This window comes from Aquarana catesbeiana, linkage group LG08 (genome assembly GCF_042186555.1).
Source record: "Aquarana catesbeiana isolate 2022-GZ linkage group LG08, ASM4218655v1, whole genome shotgun sequence".
NCBI lineage: Eukaryota > Metazoa > Chordata > Amphibia > Anura > Ranidae > Aquarana > Aquarana catesbeiana.
Window position 1 is genome coordinate 169,357,692 of NC_133331.1, and position 22,064 is coordinate 169,379,755.

Consider the following 22,064-nt stretch of genomic DNA (forward strand, 5'->3'; position numbering starts at 1 on the left):
TAATACGACTACAATCAAATCAAGTATAGCACACCTCAAAAGGCAGGGTGCTGCAATTCAGCCATGAGCCAGTCTCTGAAGGAGGTTTTCATGGCCTCTGGGATAAGCAAAGTAAACTTTCTGATACAATTACACTGATACCTGCATAGGATCAGGATGCACACAGACTTATTATTTGTTGCCAGAATGCACAGATTGAGGCTGTCACATAAAACATAAGACTTCAACTCAACTGGGTGACAACCTTACAATTCAAACAATCCTAGGAGATCAGGCCAGAAATGTCTACCTTTTAAATTTTATAGGATTTTTACTCTAAAAATACAAATAAAGATCAGGAAAATACCTGAGCTAGGTTTGGGAAACAGAGACATACAACATGGTTCATTAACAGTTTCTACGCTTTACCAGCAGTGCATACTTTCATCAGTATTAGCACTGTCCAATAGAATATGTCTGTTTTTGCACTGATAAGATCCATACAAACCTACAGGCTTTCCTTTCAGTAGATATTTTATAACAAGCTGTATGACTTGTGGTTCCTATATAACAGGCCTCTTTATCTCACATGCACTTCACATTATTTTGATTCATTTGGGTGGATCAAAAAATGAATCAAACATTTCCTGAATGGATAACTTTTTTTGAACTAATTATATGGTATGGCATTTTTAAACTGACATAAGCAACACTTATGCCCCGTATACACGATCGGACATTGATCGGATATTACGACAACAAAATCCATGGATTTTTTCCGACGGATGTTGGCTCAAACTTGTTTTGCGTACACACGGTCGCACAAAGTTGTCGGAATTTCCGCTCGCTAAGAACACGGTGACGTACACCACATTCGACGAGACTAGAAAAGGCCAGTTCAGAACCAAGCGCGGCACCCTTTGGGCTCCTTTTGCTAATCTCGTGTTAGTAAAAGTTTGGTGAGAGACGATTCGTGCTTTTTCAGACTCGTGGTTTCCAGATCGTTTTCTGCTGTTCAGTTTGTGCTTGTGGGTTTGTATCTGCTCTTCAGTGCGTGCAGCAAGCTACGCGTGACTCAGTCATTGTGTTCTTGTTCGTTCGTTACTGTTTTTCAGGTCGCTCTTCACAGGCCTTGCTGTTCTTTAGTGCGTTCTGTTACTCCTTTCTGAGCAGCCGACCGTTTTCTAGCCATGTTGTACTCCTCGTAGAGTTCGTGCTGTGCGGGGGGCTTGGTGTTGGGGTCCTTACCTTGACACAAGCCCAGTCCATGAACAGGGTGGGGAGGAGTTCATGGACCAAGAATTGGTTGCTTCAGCGTGACCAGTTCTGTCATATGCCTTTGCTCCATGAGATCTGTGAGAATAATCCTGATGATTTCAGGAACTTTCTCCGGATGACGGACCCCGTATTTCACCGTTTGTTGGCTTTGTTGACCCTCTATATCAGCAGGCAGGATACCTGCATGAGGCAAGCCATCACTCTGGAGCAGAGGTTAGTCGCCACCCTGCGGTACTTGGCGACGGGGAGAAGCCTGCAGGACTTGAAGTTCTCGACAGGCATCTCCCCCCAGGCTCTGGGAATTATTATCCCAGAGACCTGTTCTGCCATCATTCAGGTCCTGCAGAAGGAGTTAATTAAGGTAAGATTTTTATCCTTTAATATCACATTTTATTGTATTTAATGTTTGCTAATATATTGTATTTATTTCCTCATTCCCTAATTACCCTGATTGGAATATGCTGTGAATGTCCCCTTTGTCCTCATGCATGCTGGATTTTTATGTAATTATTTTTGTTGTCCTTCATACATATTTGCCTTCACTTACCTCCCCAGCATGGTCTCCTGGCCCTATATTCACCTCATGTAGTCACTTAACAATGTATTTTGTCAGCTCCATAGTAGTGCTTTACCCTAAATACCCCCTAAAATGTTTTGAAATGTGATTTGTGCTTTAAATTCAGGTAGAGTGCCAGAGGCTTTTTTTGGGGGGTCCCCAAATCATTTGGAACCCTCCCTCCCCCCAACTGCTAAGTCAGCTGATACCAATTCTCTATCTATCCTCAATCATCTATCTGCTGACTTTGCCAAACCCATACACACTATACCCATCTCTTTTGTGCTCAGATTTATGGATGAATTCCCCAAAGCATGTAGTGCAAGGGCCTGCCTGTATACTCTCAAATGGTACTGTTTAAAGTTTTTGTATCCTATTATTATCTTGATAGGTAATAGCAGAATGTCCAAATGTGCTAAAATGTGTACAGTATATATTTATATCTTTGTATTATGACACTTCTTACCTGTCCAGTGGGCTGCCAATAGTGTAACTAAAGAGGGGCTGGCCAAAGTAAGACCCATTATTTAGGCATTCATCTCTCAATGAAGTGGAGAGGGTTACCTGTCCAAGAGCCCCCCCCCCCCTAATGTTAGAAATGGCCCATGAGAGGGGGGGGGGATCTGATAGTTGTACCTTATAATTTGGTCTTTAAAAACTCCCTCCAAAAAATGTTATCTTGATGTTGGCCAAGAATGTTTGTGTGTAATCTGCTTTCCCTGTTTATGTTTTTTTTGTTTTGACTCCACAGTTTCCTTCCACGCCACAGGAATGGCAGACTGTGGCCTCCCAATTTGCCCAGCGGTGGGACTTTCCTAAATGCGGAGGGGCAATTGATGGGAAACACGTCCACATCGTCCCACCACCCAACTCGGGGTCGTACTATTACAACTACAAGGGGTTCAATAGTATTGTGATGTTGGCGGTGGTGTCGGCTACTTATGAGTTCCTGTATGTGGACGTGGGGAAGAATGGCCGGATGTCCGATGGTGGAGTCATCGCCCAGACCGAGTTCTACAGGCGTCTCCAGAATGGCAGCTTGGACTTGCCACCTCCAGAAGACTCCCATTCGTCTTCGTTGCGGATGAAGCATTTGTGCTGGGGGACCATCTTATGCGGCCATTCCCAATGAGGACCCTCACCCCGGACCAGAGGGTTTTTAATTACCGGCTGGCCAGAGCCAGAAGAGTGGTGGAGAACACGTTTGGAATCATGGCCAGCCGGTTCTGCCTATTTCTTACACCCTTACATATAGCGGAGTACAAACTGAATCACATTATCCTGGCGTGCTGTGTTCTACACAACTTTTTACGGCAACATTCTGCCAACTATGCTGGCTCAGTTGGGCCTGAGGCCGGAATTCAAAATGAACCAACCCTGACGGCGCTTGAAAGTGGTCGTCCTGGCTTGCCCCCCCTGAGTGCCCGTGATGTCCGGCTAAGATACCTTGAATTCTTTGCGGGTAGGGGGGCTATCAATATGCCAGACAATGTCTAAAACCTTTTTCAAATAATAATAAAAAAAAAATAATAATCAAATCTTTGGTGACATTTACTGCTTGTGTTTGTTTTAGCTGACCGAGAGAAATGTGGTGAGTCCTGAAAATGGCGTGATTGTGTAACATTACAAAGCACTGTTGGGTGTTATTTACTAATGGCAAAGACACTTTGCACTACAAGTGCAGTTGAAACTGCACTTGTAGTGCAAAGTGGATTTGCCCTTAGGAAATAACACCCATTGTCACAGAAAACAGCAATTAGAGCACCACAAAAGTGTTGTAGCGTTAAGACAATAATACACACATTCTTGATTAACAATCTTTTTAATACCAGCACAATCACATGTGCATTTAGAAAAGGTTTTTAAAACAAAACAACATATTTGTTGTATAACAATTTTTGGGGTCACATTAGAAAAAGTAGAAATGTCCATTTAAGATAAAACAGGCATGTTTAAAGCCAACAAGAAATACACAAATCTTGAACTTACAAAGTTCACATTTGGTAGAACTTGAAGGCAATATCAGACATGAGTATTTACAAACTGTGTTTGATACTGCGTTCAGATGGGGTGAAGTCACCCCAGGAAAAGCCAAATTTTGAAGATGCACACAAATAGCCGAATGTCAACATGTGCTAGCTGCCATCATGGGGCATCAAGGGACGTGTTTTGGGGGTGCAACCCCTTCCTCTCAGCTACTTTATTGTTAAGGAAGGGCTTGCACCCCCAAAACGCGTCCATTGATCTCCCATGATGGCAGATAGCACATGTTGACACACTGTGTGCATCTTCAAAATTTGGCTTTTCTCCAATTTGTCAAAAAATTTAAAAAAATTGTAGCACACCAAAAAACAAAGGTATTTGGAGGGGTTTTAAACTCTCCCTAAAACCTCAATGATGTTCCTATTTTTTTGAAGAACATCATTGATGTTTTTCTTAATGTTTTCCAAGTGCCTATTACACCCCATGATCTCCCCGATCAGGATCTGTGCACTTTCCGAGGTGAAAGGATCTGGATCCACAACATCACGATCACCTAAAAAGATAGAAACCAAAAAAAACATGTATTATAAATATGCCAGCATCCATCTCTTACCTGAGCCTGTGGTTGCAGACACTCACCTGTTGTGGTGCCAATTTCCACCACGTCTTCCTCTTCCTGCTCTGTTTGTCTTGGGTGGATTTCCCCTTCTTCCAGAGGTGGGGGGTCTCTGGTCTCCTCAGATGAGGGGTGTCCTCCGAGTCTTTTCTCCCCTATGTAAAAAAAAAATGGTATACTTAGCACACAGTTATTTGATGGCAGAACTATAAATATGAAACATTGTTTGGAAATGGGGTACAATTTTTTTGTGGGCAGAGTTCCAAGATGTAGCATTTTTCTTGTCCTTTGTCAAGCTTGAATACTTTACCTGTCTTGTACAAGCTTCACAGATGGAGACACCCCTATAGTATACACTGGAGCACCTGTGTGGGCCCCCTAATAAAAAGGGTGTTCTTGTGTCCCACACTAGTGCTCCAGCGTCCAGATGTGAAAACAGCTGCTGAGTGTCCTCTCCTTACACAGAATCTAGTTTGCATTTCATTCTAGTTACAAACCCATCTACACAACCAAATTAGTTTCAGACAAGTAGGCCCTAAAAAATGTGGCCAAATGCATATGGCCAAAACCATGGTGTTTTCTAGGCCGAACGAACAATGTTTGATACGAGCAAATAATGTGCTCATGAACATGAAAGTTGCCATTTTAAACTGGACAACAGTTAATAAAAGCACATGGAGCAGCACGAACATAATAAAAATAAAGAATAGGAACACAGCACAACTACTTACTTTTTTGCAGCACCCTCCGGATCTTTCTGTACTGCTCATGCTCTCTTAATTTGAGGTCCGACCACCGCTTCCTGAGCTGATCTTTCGATCGTCGTACCCCGAAATTCTGGTGCAGACTCGACCACTTTCGCCATGATCTTGGCCTTTCTGACATTGGGGTTGGGGTAAGGTCCATACTTCCCGTCATAGTCGGCCCTCTTCATTATGTCGACCATCTCCAACATCTCCCCAAAGGACATATTTGATGCCTTAAATCGTCTCCTTCTGGATCGGGACGTTTCAGGCTCCGGGCTGTCCTTCTTCTCCTCCTCGTTGGTGTATTTATCAGACACCTGCTCTGTCTCCGCCGTGTGCTCTTCCCCACTGCGCCGAACGAGAAGGGGCGGGGAATAGACTAGAAAGAACGTCAGGGGCGGAGTTTCACGCATGCGCAGTGCCTATAAAGCGTAACACGCGTGCGTAGTACGTACAATCTGTGAGCGGAGGAAGGAGTAACGGAGGCACCGATCGTGATAGCGTAAGTAAGATTTAACATTGGGCCTATACTGCTTCTAGATTGAGGCCTGTTTTTTGGCACAAGTTTAGTAGACTTTAGGCTGACATTAGGGTTTGTCTTGTGTTGTGTCTTGCAGTGAAAATTGATATCTTGAAAGATAAGGACTTTATGCCAATCTTCATTGATATGTTCAGGGAGCTGCCTTGTCTCTGGCAGATAAACCACCCGGAATATAAGAACCAAACAAAGAGGAAGGCAGCGCTGGATAATTTGCTGCAATTTGTGAAGTCGGTGATCCCCACGGCAGACATCATCTATTTGAAGGTTCTAATTGGTGGCCTGAGGAGCACTTATCTAAGGGAGCGCAAGAAGTTCCAGGATTCCCAGAGATCCGGAGCTGCAGATGACATCTATGTCCCCAGGCAGTGGTACTATGACAGGCTGCATTTTCTGGCAGGTCAGACTGAACCCAGGCCAGCACTCTCCAATCTTCCTTCCACGCTTCCCCCCCCCAGCTGAGGCTTCTGACGCCCAACCTGGGCCTTCCAGGCAGCAACATGTGGAGGAGCCCAGATTGAGCCAGGTATAGCATTCCTCTAAATATTTCTGGTTGTCCAATCAATGATGTTAACTAGATGTTAGATTGGAGTACTAATAATTTCTGATTGTGATTGATGAAGCAAAAACTAAAACCATGTCCCTTTTTCATACACTGGGAAGTCTCAGCCAAGAGGTGGCTGGGCCAAGCAGGCTGCCTGATATCCAGGTCCCTCCCCTACACCTTCAAAGACAAAGTGCCAGGAAGAGGAGTAACCTGGAGGAGGCTGCCATAGGCCTCTTTTGGAAGGCTACAGAGGCCCTGAGAACCCCCCACACTGTGGAGGAGGACTTTGCTGGCATAACTGCCTGCAAAATGATGCAGATGGAGGAGGGCCAATGACTCCTGTGTGAGTTCCTAATTTTGGAAGCTCTCAATAAGGGGTTGAGGGGCCAAATAACATGTGCTACCCACATTTGTAACCTCACACATGGTCCTCCTCCTCCTCCTCCTCCAGGTCCTACTCCTCCTCCTGCCACATCTCCAACACCAGAGCCAAAGCCGGGAAGGAAGCATGGAAAGAAGACCAGAGAGTGATGGCCCTGGGTTCAGTCTGGTCTGGCAAAATATGCAGGCTCTTGTAGTACCACAGCCTGGGGACACAGATGTCATCTGCTGCTTTCCGGATCTCTGGAACTTCTGGACCAGACTGCACTCCCTTAGATAAGGACTCCTCAGGCCACCAAATTTTCTGGAAAATAATTGATGTCTGCCCTGGGGATCAAAGGCTTCGCCAATTTCTGCTGTTTCTCCAGCGTTGCCTCCCTCTTTGTTTGGTTCTGAGCCCTTAATAAAGGAATTTTTTTTCAATTATACTTGCCTATGTGTGTTTTCCTTCAAAAAGGACAGTTTGTGAGGAGGCAGGTACATTTCAAAAATACAATGTGAAATTACCAAGAGACACCAACACCAAACAATCTCCTTGAGATTAAATAATACAAGATATCAATGGTGTTGTGGTAACTTGACACACAAAACACACAAAAAAATATTATGGAGTAAAACACAAAATAAAAAAATAAAAAAACAGCCTTGAAAAAAATACGAACCCCAAAAAAACAAAAACACAGCCTTGAAAAAAAAAAAATTATTTAAAAACAAGCAAAAAGAAATTTGGTCAGATGTGACAAATCAAAATATATTGAGGGAATCCCGATAAATAATAAAGAAAACGGAAAACTGTATACATACCTTTCCGTAATTTTCCTTTCCTGACGCATCCCATGGCAGCACACACATTGGGTTGTGACTCCGCCTCCAAAACCTGATAGGACTGGTTAGCTATAAGATTTGAAGAGGAGTCCACCTTGCATTCTCAGTAACTATCACCTTAGAAGGGTGGGTTCTGTGTGCTGCCATGGGATGCGTCAGGAAAGGAAAATTACGGAAAGGTATGTATACAATTTTCCATTTTCCTGACGCATCATGGCAGCACACACATTGGGAAATAACTCGCTAAATGGGTGGGTGCTTTCAAAAGATTTTTATTTGCTCAAGTACAGGGTATAGAAGAATTATTCTGAATGATTGATCTCCCGAACTCAACCGTAGTTGATTGAGCCGGGTCTATTCTGTAGTGTGAAATGAAAGTGTTTCTGGAAGACCAAGATGCTGCCTTGCAAATGGTTTCTGAGGACACTTTACAGTATGCTGCCCAGGAGGTCGCTACCGCTCTAGTCGAGTGGGCTTTTAATCTGTCCAGTATTGGGAGTAGCTGAATTTGGTACGCTCTTTTGATGGTTCTCACTAACCAAGACGCTATTGTTCTCGAGGAAGCTGCCTGGCCTTTTCTTGGGCCATGCGGTATGACTAGAAGGTTGTCAGTCTTTCTGAATTGGTTGGTAGCTTCTAAGTAGGTGGAGATCACCGTTTTAACGTCCAACGGATGTGGATTCCCTTCACTGGTAAGGAAAACTGGGAGATTGATCTCCGGGTTGAAGTGAAAGGTAGACGCTACCAGAGGGAAGAAGGGTTCTCTAGACAGAGCTTCTAGTACAATCGATAGGTCCCATGTCGGAAAGGTTGGCTTTCTTGGTGGCCTTATTTTCAGGCATGCTTTCTGGAATTGGATTATGAGTGGATCTAGGGCCCATTTGGTTCCCGTCATTGCGGACAGTGCAGAGACCTGGACTTTGAGAGTGCTTGAAGCTAGTCCCTTCTCCAGTCCTAGGTGTAGAAATTCTAGGATTTGAGAGACTGAAGGAGAGAGTGGGCTCCAAGACTGCTGTTGTGAGAATTCGGTGAATTTTTCCCAGATTTTGCTATACGTGTTATTTGTTGTCCCCTTTCTTGCCTTTTGGAGTGTGTTCACTACTCTAAGTGAGCATCCTTGGTCTAGTAGCCTCTCCCTTTCAACCTCCAGGCCGTTAGGTGTAGTCGATCCGGTGCTGGGTGAAGGAATGGGCCTTGTGAGAGCAAATCTGGGGTTACTGGGAGCGGAAACGGCTCTTCTGTGTTTAGTTGTAGGATGGTCGCAAACCATGGCCTTCTCGGCCAGAACGGCAATACCGCTATGACTATGGACGTTGATCTCCTCAGTCTGGCCAGAAATCTGGCTATTAGGGGAATCGGAGGAAAGACATATCCAAAGTGGAAACTCCATGGGTGATGGAGACAGTCGATCCCTGCCGCCGTTGGATAGGTGGCTCTCGATAGGAACCGAGGACATTTGTTGTTCTGTGGAGTTGCTGCTAAATCCATATCAGGGGTTCCCCATTTGCGAGTGAGCAGAGCGAATACCTGAGGGTTGAGAGACCACTCGTTGTTTGATATGAATATTCGGCTCAGGTCGTCCGTGAGTTGGTTCTGTACTGCCGGGACGTAGATTGCCTTGAGATCTGTCAGATAAACTTGAGCCCATTCGATTATACGGCGAACCTCCTCCATGAGTGTGTTGCTCCGGGTGCCTCCCTGTCTGTGAACGTAATTCACAGCCACTGTGTTGTCCATGCGTAGGAGAACGTTTCTTCCTGTAAGAAGTGGACCGAATGTTAGTAGAGCTTTCCAGGCGGCTCTGAGTTCCAGGATGTTTGAAACTATCCCTTGTGGGTGAAAGGACCAACGGCCCTGTGCTCCTTGATGCTGATAATGTGCTCCCCACCCCTGGAGGCTGGCATCTGTGGTGATTATTTCTGGTAGTGGCGGTATTATGGGACGGCTGCATGATAGGTTGCTGATTCGAGTCCACCACCATGCCGATTTCTTTACTGCCGGATTGATTTTGATCCGCTGGTTCATTGATGACCCGTTCCACTGTTTTAGGAATGAATTCTGGAATGTTCTTGAATTCCACTGCGCACACTGGACCATTAAGAAGGTGGAAGACATTGAACCCAGGATGCTTAGAAACGTTCTGGCTGATAAGTACTCTGCTGCCAGGAGTTTTTTTATTTTCTGTACTAGTGGATCTATTTTCGCTTGAGGAAGACCGACCGTGTTGGAGTTGGTGTCTATCTCGGCTCCCAAAAAAATAATTCTTTGTGCCGGAATCAGGTTGCTCTTTTTCCAATTTATTATCCAGCCAAACTGTTGGAGTGTGGAAATTAAAATTGTTTGATGTAGAAGCAGAGTTTGTCGGCTGTCGGCTAGTAGTAGTATATCGTCGAGATAATGTAGGACTCTCAGTCCTTTCTCCCTCAGCTGTGCTATTACTGGTAGCAGGACTTTCGTAAAGGTCCTGGGAGCTGTTGATATTCCAAATGGGAGGCTCTGAAACTGAAAATGTTTGCGACCTATTACGAAGCGTAGATATTTTTGGAAGGTTTGGTGTACGGGAATATGTAAGTAGGCGTCGGACAAATTGACCAAGAGCATTCAATCCTTTGCTCCTATTGCTAGCAGTACTGATTGCAGGCTCTCCATTTTGAATGATTCGTTTTGTTGAGACTTTTTAGATCGAGTACCGGTCTCAAGTCTCCTGTCTTTTTTGTTACTAGAAAAAGAGGAGAATAGAATCCTGTGCCTTCCTGTTCCCGTGGAACCTCTACGATTGCCTGTTTTTGTAGTAATTCTAGAATATACTTGGTTAGAAGCTTTCATTTCGGAAGGGAAGACGGTAGTCTGGTAACTCTGTAGAACTCTCTGGGCGGCTTGTGTTTGAATGTCCATCTGTGGCCTTCCTGGATGGTGGAAATCGTCCAGGGGTCTCTTATAAAGTGTATCCATACGTGAGCAAACAGCCTCAACCTCGCACCCACTGTTGCGAGTTGGGCTTGAGTGCCATCAAAACGACTTTTGTTGATCCCCTGAGTTGGGGTTTTTGGGTTTCTGCACCCTCACAAAGGCTGGTTGTGGGTTTTGCCAATTTCGCTTAAATTGTTTACCTGGCCTATAAGACCTTGCTTCTCGATATCTTTCAGGCAGATGCCGTCTGAAGGGTGGGTTTTTTTGCTGTTTGGGTCTCCTATCTGAGGGAATGAGGCCCGATTTACCCCCGGTAACTTTCGAGATTGCTGAATCTAGTTTAGGCCCGAATAGGTTTGTTCCGTCGTATGGGATTCTACACCAACTGGATTTTGAAGTCGCATCTGCGACCCATGGCTTTAGCCACAACGCTCTTCTGGATGTTACTGCCGCTAACATTGCTCTCGCTGAGGATCTAGTGTAACTGCTGGCCTGCAGGCCCCTCCTGCCGCTGAATAGGCTCTTTTAAGATCAAGGTCTATCTTGCGATCCATTATGTCTCTAAAGGTGACGGCATCTTCAATTGGTAATGTTACATGACGCGCCAGGCGCATTAGTGATGAATCAACCACAGGTGCTGCGATTAGAGGATTTACCTTTGGTTCCTTCAATGGGTAAAGTTTGGCCAGCCTATTATTTAGCCCGGATTTTTTATCTGGCTTTTGCCACTCATCCTTTATTAACTCTTCAAGCTCATCGATAAAGGGAAAGGTTTCGGGATCTCTTTTTAGGTTAGGAAAGTATTTCCTTAGTTTGCAAGGAGCGTCCCTTTCTTCCTCCCATCCGATCGCCTCCTTTACTGCTCTCGCGAAAGGGTTTATTAATGCGAAGTCGAAGGAGGTGGGTACTAAAACCTCCTCTTCCTCTGGTGAATCCTCTTGGTCCTGGGGATCGTAAGGAGTTGAGGCCGGAGTGGATTGTCCAATTGATTCGGATGTTGCTACCTGCAGGATAGATTCTTTTACGGTTTCTCTTATTATGTTGGATGCCTGCACTGCGTCAGCTTCCTTGTCGCGGGTTGCCTCTTCGAGGCATGTTTGGCATACTAGTTTGCCAGGTATCGCTTGCGCTCCACAGACCCAGCATGTATTGGCCGCAGGGCGGATACACTGCTCATCTCGCGGTTGACGAGAAGATGTTGAATCTCCATGGCGGGAGGATCTTGAATGACTTCTTCGAGAATGAGAGTGTCTTGAAGGTGAACGCTCTTTTCTTTTAGAATGCGATGACCTTGATGACCTGCCGGAACTACCAATATAAGGTGGTATTAGTGGCAGAGCTCTCTTTTCTCCTCTTCATTACTTACCCATTATGTTGCCCCCTTACCTTGTAGTCCGTGAGTGGTCTGCTGTGGCAGCGGCCTCCATAGGAGAAAGTAGAGTGTGTCTATGAAGAGAGAAGGAAAAAAGAAAGACTCCCCATTTGAAGATTTTTTTTTTTTTTTACATATAAAATAACATAGGGGGAAAAAGAAGTTTTTTTTTTTTTTTTAGGAAGAGAAGGAGAGCGAAATGGACTTACCAGCAGTAGGGACAAGCTTGACCCGCAAGGCAGGAATAACTGGGGCAGTAATAGTGAAGAGGGTGTTCTCCTACCCTCCAGGCAACCCAAAATGACAGAATTTGCGTTTTTTAAATAAACCGCCGTCGCTGCGGTGATGACGTCACGGCCGTGCATACGCTCTAGCTGTCCGCGGCGTTTGGCGCCATTTTGGGTGCTGGCAATTGACCAGCAAGGCACCAATGCTGTCATTTCCTGGCGCCGTGAGACCGAGCCGGCCGCCATGATGGGACAGGCAAGGCAAGGAACTACAGCGCCCAGCGGACCTGGACAAAGATACAGAGGGGGAAAACGAGACAGAATAAAAACAAGAGTTTTACTATAGCCACAGTGATGCCCTACCAGGTGGAGAATGGAATTTGAAAGGTAAAAGGTGGAGACCGCTGTGCACTTTTAAACCTGTTTAAGGCTTGTTTAAGGTTTTTTGAAAATTTAATTAGGACCTACCCCTGAGACCACTAGAGTGGGGTTCCCTGCATAAAGCTAGTTTAGAGGCTGTACAGTCAGGGCTTCCAGCTAGGAGAGGCTTGAACCTAGCTGGGGCGAATCGGTAAGGGGTTTCCAAGCTGTAACCAGTCGATCCATTCAGGTGAGGAAAAAAAGGAGAATGCAAGGTGGACTCCTCTTCAAATCTTATAGCTAACCAGTCCTATCAGGTTGTGGAGGCGGAGTCACAACCCAATGTGTGTGCTGCCATGATGCGTCAGGAAATAAGTTTGTGAGAAGTCTGTGTGAATATGAGCAGCAAAACTACTTCATTCTTCTCACATTATAAAGATGAACAGAGTGCGCTGTATTAAACTATTTAAAACATTGCAGCGTGACGAAAGTGCTGTATCCATTCCGAATGCTAATTTTATCCAGACCGAGCTGTTCCGTCTCAGAATTTCTTCTGAGCATGCGTGGCACTTTGTGCGTCGGAACTGACCACACACGGTCGGAATTGACGCGATCGGATTTTGTTGTCGGAAAATTTTATAGCCCGATGGAAAAAGTCAGATGGAGCCCACACACAGTCGGAATGTCCGACAACACGCTCCGATCGCACATTTTCCGTCCGAAAATCCGACCGCGTGTACGGGGCATAACAGTAATGATGCCATTGTATCATTGCATCTTTACATTGGCAACAAGAACACTTTAGCTTTTTCTCAGAATTTTTCAGTGTCACATGAAATTCATAGAATTCTATTAAATCTGAAATCTGCATAAGGCTGCAAGCCAGCTCCCATAAGCTGCATTTCTATGACTACAGACCTTCCAAGATGACTCACCCTACCAAGTATAAAAAAAAACTCTACTCCTAAACCTATCTACTTTTCTAAATACAATCTTCTCAGTTCAGCCAGTGAATACTTGTTAAGAGTTTGCTTAAAATCAACACCAGTTTAAAATAATAAAATAATCCAACACTACAACAGCAGAAAATAAAATAAGAGCTTTGGCTGCAGTAATCTTCTTCCCATGACTGTCCCTAGTCCAGTGATCCAACTTAGTCTTACTGAAGATCCATGAAAATGGAATGTATATTAATAAAGACAGTGATAAGGACCAAGGGAGAGGATTCCGCTTAGAAACCCATATCTGGGCAGCAGCTAAAATAAATGTCACCCCACTTTTTATTTTAATTTTCTCCCATGTCCCTCACTCTATTGTTGTGTTGTCCACAAGGACTTAAATGATCGGTCAGCTGTTGGAGCCATGAGAAGTGATCCACAAACATAGAGGTGGCCAAGGAGGTTGCTGGGCAAGGACAGCATGTATGCACTGCATCAGCTTCCACTCATGGTGTTTGCGTGATGTCAGCAATCACTTGCTAAAACCGTTGAGGTGTGGTAGACTAATCACCTTGCTCATAGAAAGTGGGCAGTGGTGACTTGTCTCCATCATAGAAAATGTGAACCTTGTCAGACAGAAAACATTTTTTTTCAGGGCTTTGGAGCATAAGACCAGATTAGGTTGTGTCCATGGATGGATTTTTGCCAAGATATGCTGTAATGTAAATAATTACCTCTAATTTGTTTTGCCCAGAGGTCATCTCAAATTTTAGGAAAGTACAGAAGAGGTGACGAGCAAACCCATGGCTGTACTAATATTAAACATGTTCTATGAATTTTGTTTTCATCTGCTATTTGAGCTAATGTTATTAAGATTATTTCATGTTGTAAAGCGCTGCGCAAACTGTTGGCGCTATATAAAACCTGTATAATAATAATTATTTAAAGCAAAATAAGGTTCATTCTTCCAAGATGAGTTTACTATTTACCTCTTTTATATGTAGAATGGTACCATTAGGTGGTCGAACAAACACAGGCCGGTTGTCATTGACATCGATTACATCCACTTTTAGCATTGTTGTCCCCCACAGAGGTGGTCTGCCTTTGTCAGTTGCTACAACCGTCAAATTAAATCTTTCAAAGGACTGTAGAAGTCTTCGGGAAGTTATTAGTCCAGAGTTTATATCAATGAGGAATGCATCTAAGGAAAAATTACAAATATAGTTTTCATTATGTTCCAAAAATGTGCAAATGAGGATACAGTATTGAAAAACAAAACATGCTGAATACTGTATATAGAAATGTTTACAAGTTTAGACATCCTTTCTATAATGTAAGTGATATAGTTACATCAATGACCTTTACTGACTCCAGCATAACTGAAACATTTGTGGCATTAGTGGAAAGCAGGCACAACTGGATTTGGATTGGATGCTATCATCAACTACTTTAATATCTGCTTGCACTTGCAGTACATAAGGACTTTTTATGCTCTCTAGAACAAGACTTTTGCAAATTACATTCTTTGAGTTGCCTTGCCTTGACATTAAAATTTTGATTTTGATTTTGAATTCTAATTTATTCCTGGCTCCAGAAGGTTAGTGGTGGATGACTCTTGCCAAGTTCTGGACAGATAGAAGTCAGAACCATTGGCTTTTAACACGACTGGAAAGATTTTACTCACTTCTCAACTTCCAGACAGTCTGGGATAGGTAAGACATGGGTTGTAGAAGGTCAGCCACAATAAATTTTTAATTTGGGGGGCGTGTCCGGCCAGCAGGGAAGATGGCCGCTTAACTGAGAGCTCCAGCAGCCTCACGCTCTCAGCAATGAGTATACAGCACAAGGAAGAGACTCACCAAGCCCTGCACCCAATCGTTTTACCAGCGATCACACCCGGGAGCCATGCCCAAAAGGAGGAAGGGAAACAAACCTCCCCAGCGCCTCACAGACTTCTATCCAGCAGCGGCCGGGCAAGGTAAGCAAGATGGCGCCGCCCCCAGCTCCAGCGGCGCGGCCCCCTCGCCTCACAGTCACCACAGCATGGGGAAACATACTACAAATCCTTCCGAGGACTCGGGGGAGTTCTCTTCCCCTTCCACACCCACTACACACAACCCTGCTAAAACTAGGCAGCGTAGGGAGGAGGATGTGCTCTTTAATGGGATGCAGCCTGTCATCTCTCCAGGTCTCGTGCAGAGCAGACAGGCAGAGTCCTTAATTGAAATTTTCCCTGCCACAAGCCAATCAATATCAGAAAGCACTATGAAGGATATGTTGCTGTCCCTCAGAAGAACTCTATTCAGTGACTTTTCTCACATGATTGCTCCCCTGAGTGCCACAGTTCAAACCCATACCGACAAAATACACTACCTGGAAACTAAAATGGTGGATCTGTACTCTGCTCACAATGACCTAGTAGATGCTACTAGTAGATGCTGGTAGATGCTTACAAAGACCAAGAGAATGAACATCAGCGACTCCAGAATAAAATAGCAGATCTAGAAGACCGCTCGAGGAGGAACAATATATAGTTTACAGGAATACATGAATCCATACCTCCAAATGAGTTTACAAGTTTTATCCAACGCCTCATGAAAGCTCTTCTGCCATCCTTGTCTGATATCGAATTGTGCATTGACAGAGCCCACCACATACCCAAACATAAATTTTTGCCCAACACTGCGCCCAGAGACACCCTGGCTCTCATTCACTACTACCATGTGAAAGAGCGTTTCATGGAGGCTGCTAAGAAAAACCCTGTGGTTCCACATGACTTCATGGGCATATCCCTGTATACAGATATATTGCAACAAACAGCAATGAACAGGAAGAAGCTTGCCATGCTCACAAAAATTTTGCGAAACGATAATGTCCCCTACCGATGTGGTTTCCCCACATAGTTACTGGTCACCTGGAACTAAAAAATGTTCCCTATCCACAGTGTAGACAAAGGCATACAACTTTTTAAGCAGTGGCAACTGCTCCCAGCGGAAGCACACCCTCCTGCCTCATCTACATTCACGCTGGAACATCCAGAAACAGAATGAGCTAAACCCTTTACTCTTAACAGGCCTCTCTCTTCCATTATAAGATCTCCCTAGCGTGAGGCAATGAGCCTACCTGTGTTACTGAATTTCCTTTATTTTTACATAGAGCACTGCACTATTGGTTCAAGGTACCCCCCAAGTTACCATAGCAGCTTAGGCTGCCCATTGAGCCTGCGTTCAACAGGGGTTTCTTAATATGTTGTTTTTTATTTTGTTTTCTTTTGCTTCACCCTTTTTTCTGAGCCCTCCACCTATCCAGTCACCATGCAAGATCTGGTACGTATTCAGAATGGACTTGGTTTACCTACTAAATCACCTGACAAGAACTGTGATCCCCAGGATCCCTTCAACACCTCACCTTCCCTCAATTGCCCGCCCCCTGAGGATGCCCAAAGGATTACATTGTGCATACAGACTCCTTCATCTCCCAGGTATGCTTCTTCTAACAATATCCAAATAGTAAGCTTCTGCACAACAATTCTCCAGCGCTCATTTCATTCCTTGTGCCATTGAAAATTCTGTCACTGAACACTAAAGGTCCAAATAGTCCTTTTAAGAGGTCACCACTATTAAAAGAATCTCGCACTCTCAAGGCTTTCATTATATTTGCCCAGGAAATGTTGCTGCCCATAAATGTCCCAAGGTGAATTTCCATAGCTTCCCCCACTTGTATATGGCTAATGGCCCAAAAAAGACCTGTGGAGTCCTCATTGCTGTTAAAGACTCTATAACCTTCAACCACATTCGCACCATTCAAGATCCTCAAGGCAGATATCTCATCCTTATCTGCGAACTCAATCGAATTGCTTTCACGCTTGTCAACCTCTATGCTCCGAACACTAAGAAAAGAAAATTCCTTGCCCCTCTGCTCAACAAAGTTGCGGAAGTGATGCAAGGCACCCTTATCATTGGTGGGGACTTCAATACAATCTTGAACCCTGATATGGATTGACCTAAACAATCTATTGCTCCCTTGTTACTGAAGTACGAGCTTTATGATGCCTGGCAATGCCTCCATGTATCTGAAAAAGACTTCAACTACCTGTCTGCTGCACACTCCCCATATTCTCATATCGATTTCTTTCTAACTACTAAAAGATCACATTTGATGACCATCTTCGCAATTCCCCCCCTCCTCTTTGGAGACTCAACACCTCTCTTTTGAACGATAGGAAATTGTACCAAAATACCATCCAAGAACACCATGCTTTTTTTATGTACAACGACATCCCTGAAACTAATAGACTAGATTTATACTGTGGAACACCTATAAAGTGTATATGAGGGGAATATTGATTAAAATTGCATTGTATGTTAAAAATCAGAGGACAAAGCAGATTGAAGACTTGCTTACTTCTATGTCCCTGAAAGAACAAAAAAAAATAAAACAACCCAAGACTCCCAACTAACACGTGACATACTCCAGGAAAGACAAAACCTGAGATCCCTACTCCTATACAAATACGAAAACCATCTTAAATTTCTTGGAGCCAACTATCATGGTCTACACAATAAGGCGGGAGCTTGGCTAGCTAAAAAAAGTAAAGACAAAGCAGATCCAACAAAAAATAATCACTCTTAAGCACCCCTCATCTCATACTTCCTTACTTAACCCAAAAGATATTGCAAATGCTTTTGTGGACTATTATCAATCTCTGTATGACCTCCGTAACAATGAAATTACCCCCCAGCCCTCTCTTGCACTTATTGAAGCTTTCCTGCATAAAGTTAATTTACCCACTCTCAAAACTGCCCAACTTTATACTATCTCCCAACCATTCACAATTCAAGAAATCTGCTTAACCACGAACAAATTACCTAACCGGAAATCCCCTGGAGATGATGGATTCTCAAATGAATATTACAAACATCTCTCCAAAGAAATTTGCATCCCACTTACAAGATGAATTCAATCTCGCTTCTTCCTCTGGTACCTTTCCTCCTGAAATGTTAAAAGCTGTGATTGTTACAATACCTAAGTCTAACAAAGATCCCGCTAGTCCCACTAATTATAGGCCCATATCCCTTCTGAATACTGAGATCAAGATATATGCTAAACTTCTAGCCGCAAAACTACACAAAATATTGCCTTACCTTGTTCAACTGGACCAAGTAGGCTTTATACCTGGTCGACAAGCTCCAGACGGCACCAGACGTCTTATTAATCTGATTTCCCGGGCTGGCCCTTTCCGAACGCCTTCTCTGCTCCTCTCTTTGGATGTGGAGAAGGCGTTCGACAGGGTCCATTGGGGATGTCTCAAAGCGGTACTTAGTACATTTGGAATCACAGGATGGCTTTAGACCGCTATTCTTTCTCTCTACTCTACCCCTTCAGCCACTGTCCTCAACTCAGGAATTACCTCTAATACGATAAAAATAACAAATGGAACTAGACATGGATGTCCTCTTTCACCTATCATTTTTGCACTTCTGATGAAACCATTGGCGGAGAGTATTAGATTCCACCCCAAAATCAAAGGCCTTACCATAGCTGGCGGCATTAAACATAAAATGTTGTGGAGAAACTGGTACGCTCTATCACACGTTGTTAGTCTTTTTGTGAATGATGTCATGCTCATCCTTTCCAATCCCAAGTCCTCATTAGCTGAGACACAAAAACAGCTTGAAAAGTTTAGTGCTGTATCAAACTATAAATTAAATGCCTCTAAATCTCAAATACTAGGTATTAATATTCCGACCCCCTTGCAAGCCTCATTGAGGAATTTCCCTTTTGGACCCCCGCTTCACATTTGTAATGCCTAAGATTTCTTCCCAAAATCCACAACTATTCTTAAGTGGGAATAAACCTTGGGCATGGTATTTACAGATAATAGTTGGCAGAAAGCCTTCACTACCACATATGCCGCATCCAAAATGTATGAACCACTGGAAACAATTAAAAAAAACTGTACACTCATGGTACCTTACTCTGTACAAGCTCTCTAAGTTCTACCCTTCCCAGTCAGCTCTTTGCTGGTAAAATTGTGGAGAAACTGGTACGCTCTATCACGCATTGTTAGTCTTTTTGCGAACTATGTCATGCTCATCCTTTCCAATCCAAAGTCATCATTAGCTGAGACACAAAAACAGCTTGAAGAGTTTAGTGCTGTATCATACTATAAATTAAATGCCTCTAAATCTCAAATACTAGGTATTAATATTCCGACCCCCTTGCAAGCCTCATTGAGTAAGGAATTTCCCGTTTGGACCCCTGCTTCACTGACCTATTTAGGCATCCATTCAACCACACACACTGCGCAATTATACCATCACAGTTTTAAACCCTTCTTGGAATCACTCCCCAGAGAATTATCCCATCTGCAAACCCAGGAACTATCAATTGCAGGAAGAATAGCGACTTTAAAAATGTTAATCTTTCCCAAACTGCTCTACCTGTTTCGCACCTTAATAATCCCCCTTTTCTCCTCAAACTCTTTACCCAGTTTATCTGGAACCATAAACCGCCTATTTACTCCCTTTCAATTATGTTGAAGCACAGGAAAAATGGAGGAATGGGAGTGATCAATGTCTTGGCTTACTACAAAGCCTGTGTGCTAGACCAACTTAGAACTCTAAGTTCTACCCTTCCCAGTCAGCTCTTTGCTGGTAAAATTGTGGAGAAACTGGTACGCTCTATCACACAGTGTGGTCATGCAAATCAATACATTCATTTTGGAACAAAATCTTCCCTATCCTATCAGATATTTGCGACCAAAAAATTCTGCCCAACCCTGAGTTAGCCATCCTACACCTAAACATCCACAAATTTTAGATGAGTAGTGATATTGCAACTTCTCCTGGCAGCCAAGCTCACTATTAGGAGACTATGGAAAACATCCAACTCCCCATCTCCCTCTGATGCCATCACTACTCTCAACCATAATTGCGAGATGGAGAAACTGCTGGCGATCACTGACTCTACTGTAGAAATGTTTATAAAAAATGGGCCATATATAAATGTACAACTAAAGTCTGAATACTTTGCATTCTAGTCCATGCTCTATTCCTCTCCATTATACTATCATATGGTGACTGTCCAGGATCCTCTTTCTTTCTCTCTTTATTTCTTTCTACGTCTTCTTTCTCTCCCTTCCTTCCCCTTCCTCCTCCTATGCCCTTCCCCTTTTCTTTTATAAATATAATATAATATATATAATATTTTTATTAGCTTGATATATTTGGGCCTACTAAGTTATGAGGTTTTATGTATTAATGGTGTATCCCTTAACAGCTATTGTATGCTTCGTGATTGTACAACTTTATTCTGCTTCAATAAAAACATATTGACAATAATACATTTTAAATTTAACCAAAGTATTAGGGCCCATTCCCATTTTCCCATTTATGTGTGTTGCGTTAAAGCATCTCATGTTTTTTTTTATGTGCACCGGAAGGGCATGACACATTTTTTCCCAACACAATAGTGTACCCTTTGCACGATAGGGTGTTATTGTGCATTGTGGTGTGCAACACATGCAAGTCAGTGCTGCATTTCCTTAGAGCTCTTTCACACAGGCGGACAGAGATACATCAAAACAGGCGGTTAAGCTGCAGTTTTACTTCCCTAGCTTAGTTGGACCGTTTTAGTGCCCAACTAAATTCTAATATTGCAGCCAGATGAGGCTATACACATGCTATCTCGGCCTGCATAGATTGACAGGTGGCACCACCTGTCTAATATTCCCATTAAGGATAATGGGAGCACACCAAAACCACAAGCCAAACAATTGGCTTACACTTTTAAACACAAAATCCCCCTTGTTTAAAAAAAACCCATAAAACAGACAATTAGGGGGCAGCAAGATCACCTTCTGAAGACCTCGCATCCGCCACTCTACCACCCTCTGAATAGATATCCACCACTAGTGTGAAAGCTCAATTAGTGAGTTAGAATGCCATGCAAACTGAATGACACCACATATAACATGTATTGTGGTAACGTGTGAGTTCACACAGGTGTTACTACAGTGCACACAATTGCAAAAATGTGTTTCAGCCCTTAAGATCGTTGTGAGTTTTTTTTATATTTCTTAATAGAGTCTCCACAAAGTTTCAGCAGGAGATTGGGAAAGTACTTCACTTATAGAGGTATGACAAAATGTGGTGGCTGTCCAACTTCATCCAGTGCTGACCAGCATTTTTAGCATTACTGAAGATCTAAGATACCCAGAGACACACTAAAAACACCAGGGGAAATGATCATTTGCAAAATGCCCCACACTAAATGCGCTACACTAAACCTCAAGTCTCCAAGTGAAGGAATTCCTTCCTTGATTAGGAAGGGTTAAAGTTATAAAGCTCTGTTTACTGTATATTTCGCCTACCACAAGAGTAGGAAAAAGCAGAAGGAGTGGTTTCTTTTACATCAATACAAGAGGAAGTTTCCAAACATGGGAATTACAACATCTCCAAACATTTATACAGAAACCTTGCCTCTACGCATTTAGGTGACATAGAATAAAATAAAACTATAACATACCAGCACCAGGGCCCTCCAAATTATACGTCACAATGCCATTGTCACCCTCATCAAGGTCTGTGGCTGACATAGTGATGACAGATGTTCCCTCTGGTTCATTCTCATACACGCTGGTACTGAACTGGCTTTTAGAGAACTGAGGCCTGCAGTCATTAACATCCAGGACTGTAATAAGTACCTTGTAATTGACACCATGAGAAAGTAAAGAGTCTGTGTCAGTAAGGCAGGTAACACACACTTCGTGACACAAAGAATATAAAGAATGCAATGTGTAATCAA

General features: G+C 43.4%; 1 protein-coding gene across 1 annotated transcript in view; it reads right to left on the reverse strand.

The window, feature by feature from the left end:
• CDH23 (cadherin related 23) overlaps nt 1–22,064 on the reverse strand; it is a 1,935,615-nt gene that overhangs the window by 54,277 nt on the left and 1,859,274 nt on the right. Inside the window, exons 52-53 of the mRNA XM_073596703.1 lie at nt 21,786–21,963; nt 14,246–14,457 (exon numbers count right to left, since the gene is read on the reverse strand). Coding sequence (XP_073452804.1) covers nt 14,246–14,457; nt 21,786–21,963 — 390 coding nt within the window. The remainder of the gene's footprint in view (nt 1–14,245; nt 14,458–21,785; nt 21,964–22,064) is intronic.